General features: G+C 35.8%; 3 protein-coding genes and 1 long non-coding RNA gene across 5 annotated transcripts; 1 reads left to right on the top strand and 3 right to left on the bottom strand.

Annotated features, from left to right (window-relative positions):
• Positions 1-933: 933 nt before the first annotated feature.
• Positions 934-3,973, bottom strand: LOC144558114 (NAD(P)-linked oxidoreductase superfamily protein). The gene is made up of 5 exons (XM_078306844.1): positions 3,742-3,973; positions 3,062-3,290; positions 2,493-2,792; positions 1,920-2,048; positions 934-1,433 (listed from the first exon to the last, which is right to left on the bottom strand). The coding sequence occupies exons 1-5, from the start codon at positions 3,900-3,902 to the stop codon at positions 1,302-1,304; spliced, it is 951 nt and encodes a 316-aa protein (XP_078162970.1). The 5' UTR covers positions 3,903-3,973; the 3' UTR covers positions 934-1,301.
• A 5,793-nt stretch (positions 3,974-9,766) lies between these two features.
• On the top strand, positions 9,767-14,983 carry CDC5 (cell division cycle 5). Its single transcript, XM_078306585.1, has 4 exons — positions 9,767-10,180; positions 10,933-12,642; positions 13,166-13,447; positions 14,061-14,983. Exons 1-4 carry the CDS (start codon positions 10,004-10,006, stop codon positions 14,694-14,696), a joined length of 2,805 nt encoding a protein of 934 aa, XP_078162711.1. The 5' UTR covers positions 9,767-10,003; the 3' UTR covers positions 14,697-14,983.
• A 1,342-nt stretch (positions 14,984-16,325) lies between these two features.
• Positions 16,326-18,387, bottom strand: LOC144558577 (uncharacterized). 2 transcript variants are annotated; one of them, XM_078307421.1, is made up of 3 exons: positions 18,152-18,387; positions 17,532-17,781; positions 16,326-17,015 (listed from the first exon to the last, which is right to left on the bottom strand). In XM_078307421.1, exons 1-3 carry the CDS (start codon positions 18,325-18,327, stop codon positions 16,341-16,343), a joined length of 1,101 nt encoding a protein of 366 aa, XP_078163547.1. In that variant the 5' UTR covers positions 18,328-18,387; the 3' UTR covers positions 16,326-16,340. The 2 variants fall into 2 exon arrangements, with proteins under 2 accessions (XP_078163547.1, XP_078163548.1); XM_078307422.1 differs by having other exon boundaries at positions 16,332-17,015; positions 17,547-17,781.
• Positions 18,388-20,757: 2,370 nt separating this feature from the next.
• On the bottom strand, positions 20,758-21,243 carry LOC144558304 (uncharacterized). Its single transcript, XR_013512882.1, has 2 exons — positions 21,073-21,243; positions 20,758-21,036 (listed from the first exon to the last, which is right to left on the bottom strand). It is a non-coding gene; the product is annotated as an uncharacterized LOC144558304 (long non-coding RNA).
• Position 21,244: the final 1 nt, after the last annotated feature.

Genomic DNA, 21,244 nt, shown 5'->3' with positions numbered 1-21,244 from the left:
ATCAAGCACTATGCATTTAATAGTAAATTACATATTATAGAGTGGTCTAGAAAATAAGTATAGAAGTTCGCAATAGCAAGTATACAATACATTAATTCCAAATTTATATTATAAGATGCATGTAGAACAATTATAATGGTAATTACTAGGCCCGCATCTTATCTAAATTGCATTTAGAAGAAAAAAGAGAAGAAGATGGATACAAAAAATATTATAATAGTTTTCCAGCTGCCTTTCCTGATCAAAGCCTCAAACAATTCAACTGTCCCAACAAGTTCTGAAATTAGATCCTCTCAGGCAGGGGCGGACCCACATAGTTTCAGAGGGCAACTGCTTTCTTTGGATTTTGAATTTTAGTGGAAATCGGAATGTTTCGATCGATTTTGCCTCCTTGAATTTGTTTTTGCTCCCCTCTAAATGTTTGATTTGCAATTCGGGATAAATTTAGAGTTAAAATTAAAATAAATTTCTTGAATTATGATTGGTAATTAGAATTATAGATTAGAGAATCATAAATTACAAGTAAGAGTATTAGAAAATATAAGTTAAAACATTATTTTTATTGAGTACCTAATTAGTTAATGAGTTAAATCCGATTAGCTATTTAAAACTTTTTTTTTTTTTTTACCTCCCTCATGATTCATGAAAATCCTAGATTCGTCCCTGCTCACACGGGCTTTAGCTACAAAGTGCCATGTTTAGTTTCTCTCAGTGCAAGACCCATGAGGCCATGACCCCTTGCATGTTCTCCTTCTCCTATCATTGGAATGTATCCAAATCAATGCAATTTGAAAATTTGAAGAAACGACCTCCTGATGGGATACAAATTCAGTTGAAAGGTTATTCTCGGTTCCAGAAAAAAAAAATGCACAAATGACAACGATTGCTCAACTTCAAACGCCATTTAATTAGGACAAAAAAAATGACAACTGATGAACACAAATCTAAATTATGCATGTCACAGGTCATCATTTTAAATGGTCAATTTCTCCATGACGTGAGAGATCTTGACCCATTTATAACATAATACCCCACACTCCAAAAAAACAACAACAACAACCTAATATTATCAAATACCATACATTTGTATTCATCAGTGTTTTACACTTTTGCACAAGGAAATTGACAACAACAAAATTCAACTTGTTTCATCTGATTTTAAATAATAGGGCCGTTGATCTAACAACAAACAACATAAAAAAGGCCCAAAATTAAATCAAAATAAGTAGACGCAAAACATCTTTATTGCTTGGCGTGATTTGAATTTTGTTGTTGTCACAAATAACTTGAATATTCATGGCTTAGCTTTGTTGAATGCCACTGGGCCAGGTCTTGTTCTTAACAGGCTCTAGAATGTTCTCTAGTTCATCAAGTAGCTCTTTGTCAATTCCATTGCTGGATAACTCCAGTATAGCTGCTACATTCTCCTCAACCTGTTAAAATCTCACTATTAGTATTAATTACATTATTAAAGGGAGTGAGGCTATGATATTATGCATAGCACAGATTGGTCTGTACTACGGATCAATCTTTTCGTTTTCAAAGTCCAAATAGTTGATCTGAACTGTTCAATGTGATTTTCATATGAAAGTGTACTTGTAGATCAAATTTTATATTTTTTGATAATTTTTTACTATTTTTTTAGATAGTTAGAAAATCACTACTTTTGAATGGTCTAGAATCTTCAGATCAAGTGATTTTCTACCTATCTAAAAATTAGTAAAAAAAAACTCTAAAAAATGTAAACATGTTAAACGGTTCAGATCGATTTGAAAATGAAAAATATTGATCCATAGTACGGACCAATATGCGCTATGCATAGTACCATAGCCTCATCTTGACTACATTATTAAAGGATGTAAATATATGGTGTTAGCCAATTCCAGAAAAAATTTGTGCCTGACAGTACTGTCTAATACCTGAGTAGGAGAGTTCATCCCAACAAGCACAGTTGTGATGTCTTTGTTTGACAAGCTATACTGCATGGCTATTTTTGTAATTTTTTTGCCCTTCTTCCTGCAATGTTCTGCAGCCAATTTACATGCACTCTGAAAAAAGAAAAAAAGGAAAAATGTTGCCTATCATGGACATTATAAATTCACCTAGAACTGCTAAAAAAATTATCTTGAAATTGCTTAACAAGTTTAATGATTTTTATCCCAAAAGACTAGAACAATAATGTTGTTCATATTTTAGTATAGGACAAGTTTTTATACCGTTATTATATTAAAATAATAGACATTTCTTAATCTTGCATCAAATTATGGGCCTTCAGTCTAATACAAATCATCTAACAAATAGCATCCGACAACAAAAGTAACCATTTTAAGCACACCTCGTAGGCAAGGAGAGAGAACAAAAAAAATAACAGAGAGAGAAACTTGATCACTTCTTTAGAATACCAAACAGTCGGTATCACTATCACCCCTTAAGAAGCACTAAGTGTACATGGCAGCACATCTAGTAATTAAGAAAACAAATACGCAATGTACCTTCAATTCATCAGATGCAGGGTGCCAGGCTGGTGGCCCACTGTCAGTTAAAAGGCCCATGGCCAGAGGGGAGGCGCTAATCACACCCACGCCTTTGCTTTTCAAATAGGGAATTAAATCCACAAGAGTTGAATCATTGATCCCAAAATGGCAATATGAAAGAATGACATCTACCGAAGCAGGTGGGACCCGGTCCAGCACATAAGTGTAGACATCAAGTGGGAGTCCGGTAATGCCGATGAACCGAGCCTTTCCTGTCTCTTTTATCTTTTGGAGTGCTGGAATCGTCTCATTCACAATCTATAAAAGATAAAAAATTGAAAAAGATCAAATCATATTCATCTAAAAAATATCCAATTAAAAAAATTATGAAAAGAAAGTGTGCAGGATTTGCTAGAGTTAGACATACCATGAAGGAAGATCGACATATTGGAATCTAACTTAACTGGTACATAAAGGCCTCAGCTTAAGTAATGCACCAAACTTTGAAAACACTTGGATGGTCGCTTACCAAGCAAAGAGTGATTTATAGGTGCAGAAATTCTTGGTATAGAAATAATAATTTTTACCTGATCAAGTGATACAAACTCAATGTCATGGCATTGTAGGATGTCAACATAGTCTAACCCAAGCCTAGTGAGGCTCTCATCAATAGAGCGGGTAACCCGTTCAGCACTAAAATCAAATCCCTCAACGTATCTACCGCACTTGGTCGAGACAATGATCTGATCTCGTGGTACACCAATTGCCTTAAAACACTCTCCTAATACTTTCTCCGAGACTGTACCTCCATAGTACCTTACAAATGGTAACCCAATAGGAAAAAAGATATTCAGAAATTTTTTTCCGTGCTTAACTTTGTGTGAGATCAAAGATAATATTTTCTTTAACAAGATGAAGTTGTAGTCTTGTCACTGGTAGCATGTCTAAAAGTTGTATCTGGAAACTGGTTTTCATACCAGCAAGTGGTGATTCCTATTTGCCTTTGGCTTTTGGTATAGCTCAAGTACTTTATGAAATTAATTACATCACTACTTAAACACAGAATAAATCATTCAAAAGCATTTGTAAAATTAACAGTGCTGGATCAGTTAACCCAAGACCCGGGTCTGTCTAAGTTTTATTTACCAGAGCAACTCAAAACCCAAATTGAACCGAAAAGCACAAAAACAGTACTACCAATCAATTGAACTCTGTCATTATTAAACAGATGAAATCTAAAGAGATTCAGAGCTACTGGTGTACTAACGGAGAGGTGTCAAAGAAGTTGATCCCAAGGTCGAGAGCTCGACGAACGGAAGCAATGGAGTCAGAGAGAGGCACGTCACCGAACACGTTGCCGAGAGGAGAGGCGCCGAAGCCTAAAGCACTCACCTTTAATCCCGTCTTTCCCAATTCTCTCTTCTCCATCTTTCAATTTCTGATTTCTCTCTGAGTATCTGACCGACTGTTATTGGCCTCCTCTGCGTCTTGCGAGTGCTTCGCCATATCGAATTCAGAGTCTCCCCGGTACCGTAATGGGGAATCTTTTAGAAATATTGGATCCGGACCGTTCTTTTTAACTTGGCACGAATTGCAAAGCAATATAATACTGCCCATGCGTTAGCCCGAATCTCAAAGCGTGTGAGAATTAATCTGAAACCGTACAGTGAAGGGAATCTTTTACAATATTGGAGAGGATACTTGTCCTCGCCATATCTAGCGGTTGTTTTTGTTTCCCCTGAGTGCGAATCCTCTGAGATATCTCAAATTTTGCGTGACCGACGTGGCAGGTGCTTATTCGGGAACAGCGCAAAGGGCCAGTATTACTTGGGATTTAAGATTCGTGCATAACGTATTTAAACAGTTCAGATTTTCCAAAAGGTCACGCAAAATATGAGATATCTCAGAGGATGCGAACCACTCCTGGAAAGTGGCATGAGAAATTTTTTACAATTTCTTTAGCTAAGTTTGTGTTTTCTTCTGTGCAGCGAATCACTGAGAACAACGTACATGTTCGGTGCTATTTCCTTAGACCTCCTTTAACCTTAATCTCTCTTAATCCAGCCGAAATTGTCAAGTCAAGTTTTCTTAGAGTGGATTAAAGAGCTTCCTTAGCTGAAATTGTTAAGTCGAGTCGGACCCCTTCTTAACAAATGGGTCTCTTTTAAAGCTCTTTCTCTATGTTTGGTTGTGGCCTAAAGCTAAGCATGTTTAAATTGGTTATTCCAACTTAGGCCGGTCTAAATTTTTCATATTTGATTGAGACCTAAAGTTAAATCATAGCTTAAAACTATTTCTTGTTTAGTCAGAGTTAGTGGAGGACTAAAGTTTTGAAAGCCTAAATTGGTTAATTATTTATAATAAGATACTAATTATATAATATTAATATATTAATAATAACGGTAAGATATTATATATTATTATAAAATTTATTTAATATATTAATTATATATTAATAATAAAATACTAATTATATAATTATAAATTAATAATAATTATTAATAAAAATATACTAATTATATAATCTTATTAAAATAATTATTTAATATATTAACAATATAAAATATTAATTATATAATTATATATTAATAGTAATTATTAATAATAAGATACTAATTATATAATATTAATATATCAAGAGGAGGGTTCAAATGCCTCCATGTTTTTGTGCCTCCATCATGCCTCCATCCCTCTCCATCATTTTCAAAGTTCAAACAGTCGATCCGAACCGCTCAACATAACCTCCATACTAAAATATGTTTGGAGACCAAATTTTATATTTTTAGGAATTTTTTTACTATTTTTTTAGATAGGTACAAAATCAGTAAATCTGAACCATCTAAAAACAATATTTTTGTACCTATCTAAAAAAATAGTAAACAAATTCCTAAAAATATAAAATTTGGTCTCCAAACATATTTTAGTATGGAGGTTAGGTTGAGCGGTTCGGATCGACTATTTGAACTTTGAAAATGATGGAGAGAGATGGAGGCATGATGGAGGCACAAAAACATGAAGGCATTTGAACCCTCCTCATATATCAATAACAACTATAATATATTATAATATTATTATAATAATGATTTACTATATTAACAATATTAATTATATAATTATAAATTAATAATTATTATTAATAATAAGATACTAATTATATAATATTAATATATTAATAATAACTATAATATATTGTAATATTATTATAATAATTATTTAATATATTAACAATATAACATATTAATTATATAATAACAAATTAATTATTATTATGAATAAGAAAATATTAATTATACAATATTAATATACCTAATATTATTATAGTAATTATTTAATATATTAACAATATAGGATATTAATTATATAATTATATATTAAGAGTAAAACTAGGGTGCTCTTAAGCTCACCAAAGTTTTGGTGAGCTTAACTCTAAAACTCATTAAATCGATTTCAAATGACGAATCCGAACCATTGAAACCCGCCTACCTTACGTGTGATGCATCTACATGTGAAATTTTTAAACATTCGAATTAATTTAGTATAAAGTCAAGCGGTCAAAAAACGTTCAAAAAATGAATGCACTAAAATTAATTTATTAACCTTCTAATTTTGACCGCTTGACTTTATACTAAATTAATTTGAATGTTTAAAAATTTCACATGTAGATGCATCACACGTAAGGTAGGCGGGTTTCAACGGTTCGGATTCGTCATTTGAAATTGATTTGATGAGTTTTAGAGTTAAGCTCACCAAAACTTTGGTGAGCTTAAGAGCACCCTGGTTCTACTCATATATTAATAATAATTATTAATAATAAGATACTAATTATATAATATTAATATATTAATAATAACTATAAAATACTATAATATTATCATAATAATTATTTAATATATTAACAATATAACATATTAATTATATAGTTATATATCACTAATAAGATAGTAATTACACAATATTAATATATTAATAATAACTATAATATATTACAATATTATATAATAATTATTTAATATATTAACAATATAGCATAATAATTATATAATTATTTATTAATAATAATTATTAATAAAAGGATATTAATTATATAATATTATAATAATAATTATTTAATATATTAACATATTAATTATTTAATTATATACTAATAATTATTATTAATAATAATATACTAATTATATACAAAGAAAATATTATTATAATCATTCAAGTTAGGCCACGATGTGGAATAAAAGTTAAACCACCATGTGAGGTGGTTTAATTTAGGCCGGCCTAAAGATCGGCTTATGCCATCTTAGTCCAGCTCAATTAAGACACGTTTGGTGGAATAACGAGGCATAAACTCCTTATTCCACCCTTTAGGCCACAACCAAACATGATGCTTAGGCACTGTTTACGGACACTAATACTCCTGAAAAGGCATGCTTTAAGGAGCTCCTTTATATTTTGTCATATTTTATTTCCTTCTTCTTCCCACTCTAGTGTGCTTCCCTAAACAGGAGAAAAAAAATTCCCGCTTATTTCCGGCCTTGATGACTGGATCTCTGGTGATCAAAACTCAAATTTGACATCACAGTCGGTTTCTCATTGAGACGACATTTCTATAGACACCCGTCAAAGGTATTTCTCCTCCGCCACCCCCTCTCCCTTCCCCACCCTTTCCGACGGCGACCTCAATTTTTATACATTGATTACATTGAACGGTTCATATTAACTGTTTGAACTTTAAAAACGAATATATCGATCTATAGCACAAATCAATTCACAATTCACGCTATGCATAGTACCATGCACTCACTCTTTGTAATCTAAAATAATCAGAAATTAAAATGGAACCCGTTAAATCAGATTAAAAAAAAAATCTTGTAAACAATAAAACAATCAAAGATACAAGCCATCTAAGCCTTTCGTTTTTAATCAAAAGGACGACATAAATGATGGTACTTTGCTGTCACCCCAATAATAAATTCATAATATTTCGGAGACAGGACACCAAAGCAAAAACATTTCGGAGCTTATTTAGAATAGAATAGGGAAAATTTCACGTACACTCTTCAAAAATCTAGAAATTACATATATTTTTTTTCTAAAATTCATAATATACTATTTATCCTTCTAAATTTCTTTATTAACTTTTCTATTAAAACTCATTTTAAATTTATGAAGTATCCATTACATTTTTTTTTTGAAAAATAGTGGTATTTTACCACCGATTTCATTGAAATAAAAAACCATAGCATATTTGACCTAGTACCTAAATTTGGTATCAAAATCAAATATGTCAAATCTTTATAACTGTTCAAAACATAAGCAGAAACAATAGAAAAAACCAAAACATTCTTCCATGCCCACAACACAAGAAAGCAACAATCCTAGGAAAACACAAAAACATCATAACATACATAAAACTAAGTACTACAAATCTAATAAGTCTTCATCTTCTTCCTCGTCGCCAAACATTGGATATGGGGGGTTGCCATCCCCAAAACCTTGCACCAGGAGGTCCAAAGTTTGGGTCGTATCTGGGCTTCTTTCCTCTTCCAGCAGCAAGAAATCTGGAAGATTCTTAACATCAAAAGGCAATATAAGATTTAATTTAGAAAATTAATCATCATCTGGATTTACACCAAAATTGAGTTAAAACTATAATCTTAGTATCAATAACCTTAATAAAAATAAGGAGAACTAACATTAAAACATAATCTATTGCGTTCTAATCAAATAGTCCATAGAACAGCACATCGTAATAATTCAATTAATAATCTATCTTTTAAAGGAATAGAATCATCAATCATCCATAAATCCTCCAAAGTGTAACATTTATAACTAAAGTTATTATGATCTGCTATCCAGTTCCAGATTAAGCTAATGAAAGAACATTGAATAAAAAGATGCTCTGTACTCTCTATTTGATCACAAAACATACATTTCGTATCTCCTTGCCAACTTTTATTTACTAAGTTAGTCTTAGTTAAAATCTTGTCTTTTCGCACAAGTCATAAAAATATTTTAAATTTTAATGGAATATGAGATTTCCATGTAGTGTTATATTCAAAATTAGGCATGTCCCCATATTCTAACCATTTATAAAAGTAATGAACAGTAAAGTTATCGTCAGTGGACCATCTCCATATAATCCTATCTTCTAATTGGTCAGATAGAGTAAAGTGAAAAAATCTATCTTGCAAAGCTAACCATTTAGTCTTATATATACCAGTTAATTGTCTTCTAAAACTAAGTTGCAAATAAGAATTAACAAAAGCATCAGCCATAGACACAAATCTATTGGTAACAATTGAAAACAAATTTGGATAGAGTATGTTCAGTGTACAAATCATATATATACCATTACATTTTTTTCTTAAAAAAATTAAAATACAAATGTTTTTTTTTTTTTGGAAATAAGGTTTTTAAGCTCATTTCATTGCATAAACAATATATAACAAAACAGAGTTTGCAGATCACTAAGAAAAGCTGATATGATCCTTTAACCTAAGCAACTAACAGCGATAACAAAACAGAGTTTACAGAAACACTAACAACGATAACAAAAAACATATATATCACAAAATCAACACAAAGGTCAAAACTGCTGAGCGCAGTCAGCAAAAAGATAGCAATATTTTTGCAAAAGAGAATATAACTAGAGCTCTCTCATGCGGCATTAAAATATAAATGTTTAGTCTTCTAATTTGTCAATTTCGAGAGCAAATGATTTATTTTCTTACCTTGTATGTGTCATAAATAGAGAAATGTATCATTTGTCCTCGGAAATTGATTAGTTAGATGACAAAATATTTTTCTTGCACATACTATATATTTTTATTTTTAATAAAATATAAAATGACTATTTTATAAATTTGAAATGAGTCTTAATAGGAGATGAGCAGTAGCAAAGTCAGCTAGGAGAAAATGTCCTACGACTTTAGTTACCCAAAGGCCGATAATTCGAACCCTGCTCACAACTTTACAACTTTTGCAAAGATTAAAAAAAAAGAGTTTTAAATTTCAATAGAAAAATCAATAAAATTGAATTAATTTGTAAATTTTTAAAATTTAGAAGGGTAAATATAACATTATGACTCTCAGAGGGGTAAATACACAATTTCGAGGTTTTTGAGGGGTATACATGAAATTCCCCCTTAAAGGCTTCTGCTTTGAGATGCGTGTGAGATTAAAACGGACGACTTAGATCTCATTTTACCCGATCAGATATTGCACTGGATCTGAATTGAATAATGGCAACGGATGCGGAGTCTAGTAATGTAAAGTCCGTAAACCAGTAAAATTAACCCATCCCGATCCCATTCTTCCCTCAGACCCTCACTAAACCCGACCGACGAAAGCAAACCCTAACCCGTGCGATCCTCTTCTCCTTCCTTCGGCGGCTAACCCATCATCGCCACTCAGCTTCCCGCATCACTGTCGCTGCTCTTACCTCCTCGCTCCCCTCCCCGTTTGCATCTTACCTCCGTTTCATTTTTCTAGTACAAGAAGAGTCTTCGTGACGGGTCTCAAAAACAGTCGCCAAGATGAGGATTATGATCAAAGGAGGCGTATGGAAGAATACGGAGGACGAGATTCTGAAGGCGGCTGTAATGAAGTACGGCAAGAATCAGTGGGCCCGTATCTCGTCACTTCTAGTAAGAAAATCGGCCAAGCAGTGTAAGGCGCGCTGGTACGAGTGGCTTGATCCCTCAATTAAAAAGGTACTTTCTCTGTAGTGCTGTCAATGGGTACCGTATGGGTCGGATGGACACATTTTCGCATCCGTACCCGAAATATATCTTACCCTTATCCGGCAATTTTGTCATGAAATACTAAACAGAATTATATAAAATGCTGTATGAATTAATCTCATCATCATAATAAATAATTAAATATTATATGTGTATATGTACGAATAAAAAATTGTCATGTACAATTTTATTTTATATTTATTCATTATCCTATAGGTTGTGGGTAATAAATAGGTCTTACTTATACCTTTACCTGTTAAACTAGCAAAAATAATTATTTGCCATATGGGTACTGTAAATGGATAAAAGGTTTTTATTGACACCCTTATTTCTCTGCACTTTGGAAGCTCATTTAGAAATTGCTGATTGGGGCCTTTTAAGAGTATACTGTCTTTGATTTCTGTCTTTAGCTACTTCTTTTTCTTTCAATTTGTGGTGGTTTTGTTGAAAGTTCCTAAGTTTTGGTTCAGGTTTGATTATCTAAGTATTTGCCGCACGCATTAAATTGAACATAACAGCAATTCTAGTCATGGTTAAGTGATTCTATAGATTGGCGCAGTTGCTAACTGACCCATGTACCAGAATGTACTCTAATCTTTAGAGGGCTTGAGGAAACATAGTAGTTTTTAAAGAACATTAGATTAGGTATGTCTTGTGCTGTACCAACCTGGTTTCTTCAATTATGTATTACAGAAAAGACTGACTTTTGTCTGTCATGTCAGACTGAATGGACACGGGAAGAGGACGAAAAGCTTCTCCACCTTGCCAAACTCATGCCCACCCAGTGGCGCACCATTGCCCCTATTGTGGGCCGCACCCCATCCCAGTGCCTGGAAAGATACGAAAAACTCCTCGACGCGGCATGTGCTCGTGACGAAAACTATGAAGCGGGCGACGACCCCCGAAAGCTCCGACCCGGCGAGATTGATCCGAACCCGGAATCAAAGCCTGCTAGGCCTGATCCAGTTGACATGGACGAGGATGAAAAGGAGATGCTCTCTGAGGCCCGGGCCCGCCTTGCAAATACACGCGGAAAAAAGGCAAAGAGAAAGGCTAGAGAGAAACAGCTAGAAGAGGCTCGGAGGCTTGCATCTCTGCAAAAGCGAAGGGAGTTGAAAGCAGCTGGCATTGATATTAACAAGAGAAGAAGAAAGAGAAAAGGGATTGATTATAATGCTGAGATTCCCTTTGAAAAACGCCCACCACCTGGGTTTTATGACACGATAGGGGAGGATCAGGGGCCGGAGCCAATGAATTTCCCGACCACAATCGAAGAGCTGGAAGGAAAGAGAAGGGCGGATATAGAAGCACAACTGAGGAAACAGGATATTGCTAAGAACAAAATTGCTCAGAGGCAGGATGCACCAACAGCCATAATTCAAGCTAATAAAATGAATGATCCTGAGGCAGTGAGGAAACGAGCAAAGCTAATGTTGCCCGCACCTCAGATCTCTGATCAGGAGCTGGAGGAAATAGCAAGGATTGGCTATGCTAGTGATCTAACGTCACTGGCTAATGAGGAGATGTCTGGAGGTGGAGGGACTGCCACACGGGCCCTCCTAGCTAATTACGCCCAGACACCCAGGCTTGGGACAACTCCCTTGCGGACCCCACAGAGGACCCCATCTGGGAAGGGGGATGCTATTATGATGGAGGCTGAGAATTTGGCTCGGTTGAGGGAATCTCAGACTCCGCTTTTGGGGGGCGAGAATCCTGAGCTTCACCCATCTGATTTCTCAGGGGTTACGCCGAGGAAAAAGGAAATACAGACACCAAATCCAATGGCAACACCTGGTGGAACTCCTGGACCCGGTCTCACCCCCCGACTCGGCATGACACCTGCACGTGACGGGCAGTTGCTTGGTGCGACCCCTAGAGGGACTCCATTTCGAGATGAACTGAGGATAAATGAAGAAATGGAGATGACAGAAGATGCGAAGGCAGAGAAGAGAAGGCAGGAAGAACTGAGGAAGAACTTAAGGTCGAGTCTGATGTCCTTACCGCAGCCCAAGAATGAATACCAGATTGTGGTGCAACCGGTACAGGATGAGGCAGAGACTGAGGAGAGGATAGAAGAGGACATGTCAGATAGAATGGCTAGAGAGAGAGCTGAGGAGAGAGCCAGAGAGGAGGTGTTATTAAGAAAAAGGTCTAAGGTGTTACAGAGAGAGCTCCCCAGACCGCCAGCTGGTGCACTGGAGATTGTCCGGGCATTGATTGCTCGAGGAGGTGAGGGGAGGGGATCCTTCGTGCCACCAACATTGTTCGAGCAAGCTGATGAGTTGATTAACAGAGAAATGCTTGCTCTGTTGGAGCATGACAATGCAAAATACCCGCTTGAGGATAAAGAAAAAGAGAAAAAGAAGGGAAAGCGGAAAGAGAGAGTTTTTATACCGGAAATTGAAGATTTTGAAGAGGATGAGTTGAAAGAGGTATGTGCAGTAGGGTTTTATGGTGCTGAATAGCAATTTGTTTGGTAACTTAAAACTTTATTGATACAATTTAAAATTGATTTATTTATGCTCCACCCAAAATTATTCATAGTTGGATTGGCATGTTATGTGCTACTTAGCAGTTTCTAATGGTGTTCCGGCTAGTAAGCTTTGAGGGTTAATTATAATTTTAATTTTATTTTTGATGATATTTCTATGCTTTGAAAGAGTCATCTCATATGTCTTTGAACAACTATTCCGCAGCATGATTTCTGTTTGTTTTTTCTCTATTATAACTCCATTATACCTGCTATATGAGCAATTCATGTGTTACTAAACCAAACTGTGAGGGGTTGAGAGCGGGAAGTCTAATTCTTTATGGTCTCCTCAGTAACTAATCATTGATCAAGCATTTACTAAATAAAAAAAATACAAATGTTTATGTTAGAAATCAAACAACATATGCTGAACTGCAAAGGTGCTCTTTTCTATATAAAAGTTTGTTCCTTGTTTTCTCTTATAGGCGGATGCAATGATAAGGGAAGAGGTCGATTTCCTCCGTGTAGCCATGGGACACGAGAATGAACCCTTTGAGGAGTTTGTGCGGGCCCGTGATGCCTGCCAGGAAGACCTTATTTTCTTCCCAGGGACAAGCAGCTATGGTCTTGCTAGTGTCGCATCGAGCTCTGAAAAGCTTGCAGCTGTCCAGAATGAATTTGAGATAGTTAGGAGGCGTTTGGATGAAGAGGCCAAGAAAGCAACCAAGCTTGAACAAAAGATTAAGGTTCTCACTCATGGGTACCAGGTACTACAAATTTATTAACTTGAATTTTTAATCCTTTGTCTCAATATTTATTATCAATTATTGACAGTGGTTTTCGTTATCGAAGATCACATGCATGTGCACTTGTACAACACATACAAGCACATGCCACATCCTCGTACCAACTAGTACGCCTTAGGTCCCAGATCATTGTTAGTTTACTGTTGCCAAGTAATGATTGTGATCCTTAACCAAAATATGCCCAGAAATTATTCATGCTATTCTGTTACATAATCTGTTAGAGCAAAATGTGGCAGTGGGACTTGAACCGAAAAAATAAGAGTGATTCAATCAGTCGAACCAAAATAAGAGTGATTAAATCAGAACCAAACAATAAAACCGAAATAATTCAAGTAAATATCAAGTAAATTTTGGTTTGTTTGGTTGGACCGAAAAATAAGAGAGATTAAAGCGAACCAAATATAAAAAAACCAAAGCAATTCAAAAATTAAACTGAACCAAACCATTCAAACTGAAAAACCGAACCATTTAATCCAACATTTGTCAGTTCGGTTGAAAACCAAATAAACCGGATCCAATAAACACCCCTACATGCCACACAAATGTATTGACTTGTGAAAATTGGAAATTGCAGGCAAGGGCAGGGAAGTTATGGTCGCAAACAGAAGCTACTTACAAGCAAGTAAACAACCTATCGACTGAACTTACTTGCTTCAAGGAACTTCAGAAACAGGAGCAGCTTGCGGCCTCGTACAGAGTAAACAATCTTCTAGATGAAGTCAACAGGCAGAAAACACTCGAATCACAGCTCCAGCACCGGTACGGTGACCTCCTTGCTGAGTCTGAGAGACTCCAGAATTTTGTGGAAGATCACAAGAGAAAAGTGGCCGCTGAGAGTACTGAAGTTGGCCCCACTGAAGCAGCAGAGGAGATGAAAGTCGACAATGAAAATGACGCCTCTCAAGTAGCAGCGGTTAGTGAAGAGGAGATGAAAGTCGAAAATGAGGATGTCGCTGGGGTAAAAAATGACGCCTCTCAAGTAGCAGCGGATAGTGAAGAGGGGATGAAAATCGACAATGCTGATGTGGCTGAGGTTGAAAATGACGCCTCACAAGTAGCAGTGGGTAGTGAAGGGATACCTGAAGATACAGTCACCGGTGGAGATGATAAATCAGCCGCTGAACCAATTGCCCCTGAGAAGGATATAGAGGCTACAGAGAAAACAATGGATGGAGATGCCAATATTGTCCCTGGCCAAGATACAGTGTAATAAGCTGAGTAATTTTTTTTTTTTTTCCCTCATTTCGTCCTTTGAAATTTTCTATGCTTTTCCAAGGACTTGTAGGAAAACTGAGATGGATGTTTACTTGTTGATGTAAGGGGACTGTGTTATTCAGATTCTACACTGACAGTGGTGTTTCATTAGCAGAGACCACCAAATTGGTGATGGTTGTGTGAGACCTAGTTCAATTTACACATTGGGTTTGGTGGTATTTATAAATGTATTGAGATTTTTTTTTCAATTTGAAGGCCATCCATTTGGAAAACAATCTCAAACATTTTTGTTAATAAGTTTTATGTTTAGAACTTGAGTTTAAAACTTTGTAACATTGCCAATTTGTGGGATAGATCGCCATTCTTATTTAGCAATTGATTGTATTGTTTTTTCACTATTTTGACCTGCTGGCAAGATTTAATGAAATTCTACATTTTGTTTGCGGTGAAGTAAATGTTGTGCTCTTAAAATGAATGGAGATGTTGGGACTTTGAATTTTAACGTACAGTAAAAGTTCCCTTTTTACTTAGATGGACGTGGATTCTGCATTCTAAAACACAATTCTTTTGGATAAGCATAATTCAAACGCTTTGTGGCGCCAGTAACCTGGATTAAGTGATTAACTGAGATTTCTATGAGATGAGGTTGGGTCAAAGGAGAAAATCAGGTCAACTCCTTTTGAGATGAGGTTGGGTCAAACTCCAGAAGCCCAAGGATATCATTAAGAAATTTGCATGCTCTGTACTAGTAGATAGTTGTAACACTGCTAGTCAATAGTTACCATTTTATCACTTCGTTCAACAAACCAAATTTTAAATTTCCTTAAAAAGAGTTTAAACCAAATTCTTATAATTTGGACATTTTTCCTCTCAGATGTAAATAGAATCTGAATGTTATAGAATTTTTTTTTTTTTTTCTTTCTTTTGAACAAGAAGTTTATTGGTGGTAGCACACCTAAAGCTTGAGTAAGGCATGCAAGTCCGGATCCTCTGAAGTAGCTCAGATTTTGAGTTAAGATCCAGACCGTCCGATCATAATTCGGGCCAATTCAGCCCGAGGTAGAATGCACGGGTTCCCTGCTAAAGCATATCGAACGGTCCGGATAATTGCATGAATCCAAACAAAGTGTGTTATTCGAGTAAGGACGCCTAAAAGGAAATAAGTTTTATTTAATTATTTCTGGGGCTGTGTTTGACTTGGCAAGTGTACTATTGGTGTAAGTTCATGCTTGCATGAATCGGGACTACCGAATTATGCTCAAATTACCATAACTACGAGACATAGCAATGATATATACACAATCATATACAGGATGCGAGATTCAACAAACAAGTAGAGAATAAAAATGATATGATCAGATCAAATTCAAAATCGAAATTTGATTAAAGACTGCATAACAAATTTGTGATAGATCAACATTCAAAATGTAGTTCTTTACGTCTAGGTAAAATAAACACACATGATCACATAGCATAGAAAATTTGCATCATCCGCTGAGTTAACAATTTCATTGTAAAACTGACACTGACACATGCCTTGCACTCAAATTCGGAACATGTAACACTAAAAATGCAAGACCAAACATTACAACTAAACTCTAACAACTCAAAAATAAAAAAGAAAGGGAGGTGAGGCCACTCAAAATGACTTTAACACATCAGCCGTGAGGTCATCAAAAGTTAGAGGCGCACAGCAGGACCTACTACAGCCTAATAAGCAAGGATCAGATTCATGGTAAACAAGTTCATTTTCAGAAAGACGATCAAAGAATGGAGATTGGATTGATTGGATTTGCGGTGTCACGTTATTGAATGGTGTTGATGAGGGTCCACTCTTTATGCTGGGTACATTCAGGGTAGGTACAGTCAGAACAGGTGTTGCTGATGTGCAGTTCAGGAATTGACGTAGCATTACATCATCGAAAGGTGCTGATAAGGGTACTGTGTCGAGAGGTTTGATGGTGGGTAGAGTCAGAACAGGTGTTGTAGATGTGGCGTGGAGGTACTGCTGATGTGGCATTACACTATCGAAAGGTAATGACGAGGGTTCGTTATTCGTGTTGGGAGGTTTGCTGGTAGGTAAAGTCAGAACAGGTGTTACTGATGCGCCATTCAGGCATTGCTGAATTGGCATTACATTGTCAAAAGGTGCTAATGAGGATTCAGTCTTTATGTTGGGAGGTTTACTGGTTGGCCCAGTTAGAACAGGTGTTGCTGATGTGCCAGCGAAGCATTGATGAATATAAGCTAGGTCGATGGTTTCCTGATGGTTGAATGCAATGGCCTCGCTTTGTTGTTGATCGTTTGTGGGTGTCTGTCGTCAATAAACAATATATGTTATTATATTTATTTAAAAATAACAGATGCAAAATTGAAATAAGTTGTGAAGTATTAATTCTTTTTCGAATGTAAGACTGCAGTTAATCGCTTTAATAAGATAATTCATTCTATTACGCAAATGCTTAGCTAGCATCTATTACGCAAGTGCTTAGCCCAGTAAAAAAATGAATGCTCATGATCAGTAAAACTACCTGAGCTGTACCAGTGGCAAGTGTGAATTCTGATTTGTAATTAGGGTTAAATTTATGACAAAAATTAGGATAAATTCCTTAAATTCTTATTGGTAATTAAAAAGTTAGAACATTGAAAATTAGAATTAAGAGCATTGTTTTTTATCTAGAGTAATTAGCTAATGGATTTGAACCCAATTAACTATTTAAACCCATTCATTATTTTTTAGTTTTTACCCCTCTGACGAAAATCTTGGTCTGCCCATATAACTCCTACCAACTGCTGGTAAACAGTACATAAGGCACATAAAAATGCTTACCTCATAAATAGGTACCTCATTAGGGGTGACCGCCTGCTCTGGGCCATCCACGCCAGTTCCATTCTTGGATATGGACGGAAGTGGGCCCCGATGGCTGCGAGCAAGTCTCTTCTTACGTGTACTCCAGAAGTTCTTCACGTCATTGTCAGTGCGGCCCTGAAAGGACTTTGCGATACGGGCCCACTTGTTGCCGAAGCGGGCCTGAAGTTGTACCACCTTCTCTTCTTCCTCCGGTGAAAATTTGGGGCCCCTTTTGTTTAAGGTTGTAAAAATATTTGTCAGAAATTATTCAAAGTAAAATATGTTGTTCACAAGGATATATTACAAACTGAATCAATAAAGTTACCAAATTATCAGAGTTCTCTGGTTGAAGGTTATATAAAACTAGTAACACATGAAGATTATATAAAACTAAACTAGTAACTAGATCTTGACATGACATGATTAATGCAACTTTGGGTGGTGAAAAGAGCAACTGCGAGTCGACTCACATCAAATCAAAACTTGCAAACTATTGTTATAGAAATTCGCGACTATAGGAGGTGCAACAAAGAATACCCTAAAATAACATCAATGAAACAGAAGCAAAACAGTGTACGCATATAATTAAGTTGACTTACTTCTTCAAACCAGGTCGAAGCTTGTTGACCCATCTGAGGCGACAGGACTTGCCAGTGCGCTTGAGCAGGCCTTTGGATTGAATGCAGCTCCAATAGTGGGGTCCGTGTGCAGCCACCCAATCAAGTAGTATCGCGTCTTCCTCCTCTGACCATGGCCCCTTTTTGAAACCCTCCATTGATTTCCTTTGCAATCGATTGGAAATTGCGGTGCGAGGAGTTTGCAGAGATGCCTCTCGGTTTGTCTCTCAATAATGTGTTTATTTGATGGTGTGTGTGGGGAGTTCTCTACTCTCTAGTAATCGTGTATTTGTATTTCGAAATTGGAGCGCAATGGTCCAAGAGAGAGAGAGAGACTTGTTTCCTGAATTAATTAAATAAAAGGACCGGCTTTCTAAAACGATTGTGAATTAGTAAATTACACTTCACGGAAGATTTCTCTATGTCACAAGTTCATACATTAAATGCTGGTCTATGTCTATTTTATTATATATAAGATTGCTCCACGTTCGCACCCACGAAAGACACGTCAGACCACGGTAAGGAGTGCGAAAAGAGAGGGAAAAAAAAAAAAAACCGAAGCGACTAGCGAGCAGTGGACCTCTTTCAATGACATATTGGACCCACAGGAGTAATATTTATGCGGTGTACTAATTTAATGCAGTCCCGATACCTTCTGACAACATCTAAATTTGATCCCCACGAGCCGGGAGTTTCTAGAAGTTCGGAAACGTGGGATCGTCAGGAATTCAGATCCTCTCCGGTACCGTAATAGGGAATCTTTTAGAATTAGTGAATCTGGACCGTTTTTTTAACTTGGCACGAATCTCAAAGCCCAATAATCCTGCCTACTGCGGTAGCGCGAATCTCAAAGCGGATGGGAGCTCTAACTGTAAAGTGAGGGGAATCTTTTACGGTACCTGGGGCTGTTACTTTTCCGGATCGTGGGATGATAAAGCAAATAAAAGGTCCGATTAACCCAAAGGAGTGATCTTAACCCGATCCACTAATTATCCCCATTCCCACAGTGCTGGCCCAGTTCATAATCGGCCCGAATTTTGAGGAGCTTTTGCCCGCACTAAGCTCGTCCATAAATAGAAATAGCGTCAAGAAGTCAAATTTATCAAATGACTTCTTGAGATGTTGGAACTAGAAGATTGACCCGAGAATACATTGAGATGTTGGAACTAGAAGATGACTCATCTTCCTCAAATCAACCAAAAAAGAAAAGAGTGTACATTGAGAGAGGGCGTGAAGAAGCAGACCAAAAGTTGTATGAAGACTATTTCTCAGAAAATCCAACATACGATAAAGAATATATAATTTATGTGGAATAATTATTAATTTGGTCTTGTTAGAATATAAATTGCAGTAAATATTTCTCTGTCATTGATTTATTTGAAAAATTGTTGGTGTGACTTTTGAAATATTATAAATTTTGCTGTTTGGTTGGAGTTGGTACCAGCAGAGAAGAGGAGAATAGCGAGCGGTTAATGAACTTCAATTTTTCTTAAATTTTTCTTGAATAATACTGTATCCCAGCAATTCTAAATTATACTGTATCGGAACTTCAATTTAATTGCTCCATTCGAAGGGTTAATGAATTTAGGGAGATAAATAGCGAGAGAAGAGGGGACAGAGACAGCAACGGAGAGAACAGGAAAAGAATAAAATTAATTGACGGAGAAGAAGAGAAAGGAGCCGTTTTTTTTTTTATTTTCGCTGATGTGGCATTAATTGCAATTATTTGCGGATTGCTGGGATGGAGTGTTTAGCAATTTATAAGAGTCTTTAATTGGTAAAAGTAATGATGTGGCTGTTTAGCAATTAAATTGAATTGCTCTATTGGAGATGCTCTAAGCTGTCATCGAAACCTAACCTTTGTAAGAGTAGAAACAATTTTAATAAAAAAAAGAAATTGAATATATGCAATTCAGAATTTTAACTTTTATGATTGAAATGAAGCAGTATACAATAAGAATGAATTCATTGACATACAGAAAACATCAATCTTTACTTTTCTTCTTATTTATCTCATGTACCATCAAACTCCAACAATTAGGATTTTGTATAGAAGAATAACACAGTCAGAAAATCCTAATTAGGATTTTGCTCCTTCCAAATCACAACGAATCTTTTCCTTTCCCTGCTACTTTCTTGATCTTTAATTCTTTAAAATCATCATAATAAAATTGAAACCCAGAACCCATCATGTTAATAATTGATTTCAATCATATTTAGTTTTTTTTTTTCTACAGGTATCTATTTAGAAAAAAAAAAGGGCTAACATTCTCCGAATCTAGTCTAAATTACGTAATAATTATCTGAAAAAACACCTTAAAATGTAACAATAATTTCGTCTTTGGCTTTGTTATAACGGTTTTGTATCTGACCGAAACGTACTTTATTTTTGGTAACACACGGCAATCCGTTTCAACAGTTCCTCTCTAAATGCAATGATTTCCTCTATTAGAGACCTTTGTGTAAATAATTTGACCATTAATTATCATACTAGTTTTCATTTTAGTATATCACACCGAATTTACATTACATACTAGTGAGAATTTGACCATTAGTTTTAGAATCCTAATTCTCTTGAACAACACAGGGAGCTAGAAACCAATGTTGATTCAATGACAACGCTTTCAAGTGCTGCTTACATGCATAGTTAGTGCATGATCTTTTATACAATGTGGGTCCGATCAAAATAGATCGGCGGTGTTTTAAGTACAATTTGCAATCCGGTAATTTGTATTCGTAAAAGGAAAATCAAGCCAGACCGGGCGACCAGATCTGACGGCTGAAAGTTTATGTTATTCCTGTAAATTAGTTCATTGCTTGCATAGCAACTGAAAAATATCATATTGGAAGAGTGAATATTTGGTTTCCTTCTCTTGATCAGGAACTGAGAAATTTGAGATCACCTGACAAATGCTCAAAATCAACATAAATTTTACCAGCACTAACCTAAAGTGGAAAACAATATCTTTTGGAATTGTAAAAGGAACCAGCAGAAGGAGAATCTCATTCATTCCCACAAAAACTACATCCTTCATTTTTCACAGAAAAATTATCAACAGGGAAGATTATTGGATC

The sequence above is a fragment of the Carex rostrata genome, chromosome 8 (assembly GCF_964058835.1).
Source record: "Carex rostrata chromosome 8, lpCarRost1.2, whole genome shotgun sequence".
NCBI classification, from domain to species: domain Eukaryota; kingdom Viridiplantae; phylum Streptophyta; class Magnoliopsida; order Poales; family Cyperaceae; genus Carex; species Carex rostrata.
This window is presented reverse-complemented; position numbering and strand designations above follow the sequence as displayed.

What these genes read in the sequence shown, in the direction of transcription:
- CDC5 (XM_078306585.1), top strand. Translation starts at nt 10,004, where the DNA reads ATGAGGATTATGATCAAAGGAGGCGTATGGAAGAATACGGAGGACGAG. An exon ending in AAGAGGATGAGTTGAAAGAG is followed by an intron (nt 12,643 to 13,165) that starts GTATGTGCAGTA and finishes TTTCTCTTATAG; the next exon opens with GCGGATGCAATGATAAGGGA. An exon ending in TTCTCACTCATGGGTACCAG is followed by an intron (nt 13,448 to 14,060) that starts GTACTACAAATT and finishes TGGAAATTGCAG; the next exon opens with GCAAGGGCAGGGAAGTTATG.
- LOC144558114 (XM_078306844.1), bottom strand. Translation starts at nt 3,902, where the DNA reads ATGGAGAAGAGAGAATTGGGAAAGACGGGATTAAAGGTGAGTGCTTTA. An exon ending in AACTTCTTTGACACCTCTCC is followed by an intron (nt 3,291 to 3,741) that starts GTTAGTACACCA and finishes ACCATTTGTAAG; the next exon opens with GTACTATGGAGGTACAGTCT. An exon ending in AGTTTGTATCACTTGATCAG is followed by an intron (nt 2,793 to 3,061) that starts GTAAAAATTATT and finishes TATCTTTTATAG; the next exon opens with ATTGTGAATGAGACGATTCC.
- LOC144558577 (XM_078307421.1), bottom strand. Translation starts at nt 18,327, where the DNA reads ATGGAGGGTTTCAAAAAGGGGCCATGGTCAGAGGAGGAAGACGCGATA. An exon ending in CTTCGACCTGGTTTGAAGAA is followed by an intron (nt 17,782 to 18,151) that starts GTAAGTCAACTT and finishes CTTAAACAAAAG; the next exon opens with GGGCCCCAAATTTTCACCGG. An exon ending in ATGAGGTACCTATTTATGAG is followed by an intron (nt 17,016 to 17,531) that starts GTAAGCATTTTT and finishes TATTGACGACAG; the next exon opens with ACACCCACAAACGATCAACA.